Source organism: Medicago truncatula, chromosome 5 (genome assembly GCF_003473485.1).
Source record: "Medicago truncatula cultivar Jemalong A17 chromosome 5, MtrunA17r5.0-ANR, whole genome shotgun sequence".
In the NCBI taxonomy this organism is placed as follows: domain Eukaryota; kingdom Viridiplantae; phylum Streptophyta; class Magnoliopsida; order Fabales; family Fabaceae; genus Medicago; species Medicago truncatula.
Genome location: NC_053046.1, coordinates 34405935 through 34408829, shown reverse-complemented (window position 1 = coordinate 34408829; position 2895 = coordinate 34405935). Strand labels below are relative to the sequence as shown.

Here is a 2895-nt window from a genome sequence, read left to right as displayed (position 1 = left end):
TAAAAGGTGAATTTTTTAGTCATTAGACTACTTAAAAAAAAAATAGAGTGTGTCATGATTAAAAAGAGAAAACACATACTTATGAACAAGGGTCATGTTAATAAGAGTATATTAGAAAGTTATAAAGTAAAATAAATGAAAAATTTAAGTAGAAAAAGGCATTTTCTGAAGTTTTATGGTGTTGAATGTGATACACTAGTTCTGAGATAAAAATTTTTTTTTAGATTTCTTAACAAATCATTTATAACATTTTCTTATAAGTAATTATGAAAAAGAATTTCCAATTCTATTAATTATGTTCCCCATAATTTAAATTAATAAATAAATAGTAAAAAAATTAATATTATTTTTCAATTTATTTAATATATGTGTATCCGTTTAATCGCCCTTTGTTGTTCAAAATTCATTTTTGTAATTTTCGAATTGTTCCAAAGTTGTATAAATTGAATTAATTAAATTCAATTTTTTTCGTTCTATCTCGGAACAACCATTCACTTGAACTGATTTGCTTCTATGTTTTTTTTTTTAAAGAAGTTAAATTAGTCTACCCAAATTAACACCGGAAAATCGAGCTTAAAACCTTGAGAAGAAACACACTTCGAGACCTCAAATCAATATTATCATACCAACTCAAATGGATTCAAGGATGAGTGTTTTAATAATCACTCTCGCCCCTCCTATCATTTATAGTCCCCACATGCACCACTTTTGTTAAATACATATCACACTTTAATTACGTACAATTTCATTTTAATATTAGGAAAAATAAAAAAAATACTCCTAATTAATTTTTATTTATTGATGTTGAACATTGTTTTTAACTGATGTTGAGTTTCTCATTTCATAAAGAAAAAAAAAATTGATGTTGATTTTCTTATAATAAAAAATTAAGTGTATGGGAATAACGCTTCAAACTAAGACGGTAGTATTTAATGAAGGGGACTACTAATTTGCACCCATCTAAAAACACTAAGGTGCAAGTTAGCAAGCTACACCCACTTGTTATCTACCAAAAACCACATTTTTCATTGTCCAAATCAATTATAAATAGAAGGGTAATTTAGTAAGTTTCAAAACATTACCTAACCGTTTTTAGCTATAAACCATTGTCCCAGGTATAACAAGTTCTATCTACCGTTGTCGTCGAATTAAGGTTACTTTCAAATTCAATATCTATGTTTTACAAATAGATCAAACATTTGGAGTTTGGATTTTCGTTGGCTGTGTTTTTACACCATTTAGCATATAGTCTTTAAAGCTATCATATTTTACTTAATACAAAGCAAACAACAATATATTTTTTCACCTTTTATTTTCAAACAATCATTCGACGCTATTAAATTTTTATATTGACATTAACTCATTCTTGCAAAACCGACTTATAAAGTGAGAAATGTCCATGCTTTATAAATACTAGACATACTATATCTCTATTCAATGTGGGACTGAATACATCCTTTCAAATTCAACACAATGAAAGTGTTGAAGGTTGGAATGAAGACAATTCAAATGTTCAATTAAGAGGCTAGGACCACAATCAAAGTAAAATATCCAACAGATACCACATTTTCTTTCTATCTCTCTCTTTCTATCGGATCATTAATTTATCATATCTATCACAACACTTTATTTATCTCTATCTCTCTCAAAATGTATGCACCTCTAGAGGTGTACACCAAACATTTTCTATAGCAAAGAGCCAATAAATTTTATAATTTGTAGACCTTAATTAATCCAATATTTCAAAATTTAGATAACTATTATTTAATAAATTATTGTTGACCATGACGATATATAAATATTGATGAGACCCGTTTTTTTTTTTTAAAAAAAAATCTTTATGATATGTTAGGTTAGAAAGATTGAATATTTATTAACTAATTATATTAAAAAAAATATAAAATATAATGGAAATACAAATGGCAAGCAATATTGATACAATTTTACTAAAACAGTATGCATGCTCTTTGTAATTTTGAATAATAAAAAATAAAATAAAGCAACTTAAAAATTTTACTATGACATTTTTTTTATTAAATAAAGTTTAGGTGAGTTGAGCTTCGGCGTTCACTAGGATCAGATCACAAAATTCAAAGACCGCTTACAAATATATTTAATAGTCATCTACCAATGAGATCCTCACAAGGACAATGAGAGTTGAACTACGGCATTGCAAATGTGTCAATTTCTTTTCAACTGAGTCAACCTTCATCAATACTAACAATTATGTTAAGAAAATAATTACAATAATTTAAAAAATTTATCCTTCATGATATTATTTTTACACACAAAATAATATTACTTTATTGCATGAACGCCCTATATATACCCCCTCTCTAGTCATCTCTTTGTATCTAATCATTTGTAACAATATGGATATTGAGTCTTCATCAATTTCATCCACAACACCATTCAAGAACATGACTCCTCGAGAGATGGTCACCCACCTTGCCTCCTCTAATGTCGTCGTTGTGTTCAGCTCCACCGACTGCTGTTTTTCCACCGTCGCCAAGAACCTCCTCTTCAGCCTTGCTGTAGGCCCCACTGTCATTGAGCTTGATCGGCATGCTTCCGGCTCCGCCATTCTTGCTGCCCTCTGCCAGCTTTCTGGTGACACCCGCCAGCCACTCCCTGCCGTCTTCGTCTGTGGAAAGTTTCTTGGTGGTGTGGAGATCTTGTTGGCCAAACACATCAATGGTGCACTCATTCCTCTTCTTAAGGAAGCTGGAGCTCTTTGGCTTTGATTAATTTAATTTTATTCATGTGATAAGCTATGCTACATTATTATTTAGGATTTCAGGCAATTAGCATATATGATATATATTTATATATGTAGTTGTGATTGTGTCGATAATGCATGTTACAAAGATTTCACAGAGAGAACTGGGTATTTTG

General features: G+C 29.8%; 1 protein-coding gene across 1 annotated transcript; it reads left to right on the top strand.

Moving 5' to 3' along the window:
• The first annotated feature begins 2372 nt into the window (after nt 1-2372).
• On the top strand, nt 2373-2744 carry LOC120580682 (glutaredoxin-C9). Its single transcript, XM_039834739.1, has one exon. The coding sequence runs from the start codon at nt 2373-2375 to the stop codon at nt 2742-2744; it is 372 nt and encodes a 123-aa protein (XP_039690673.1).
• The last annotated feature ends 151 nt before the right edge of the window (nt 2745-2895 follow it).

Bases quoted from the DNA above. Each gene is read 5' to 3' on its own strand.
- LOC120580682 (XM_039834739.1), top strand. From the start codon at position 2,373: ATGGATATTGAGTCTTCATCAATTTCATCCACAACACCATTCAAGAAC.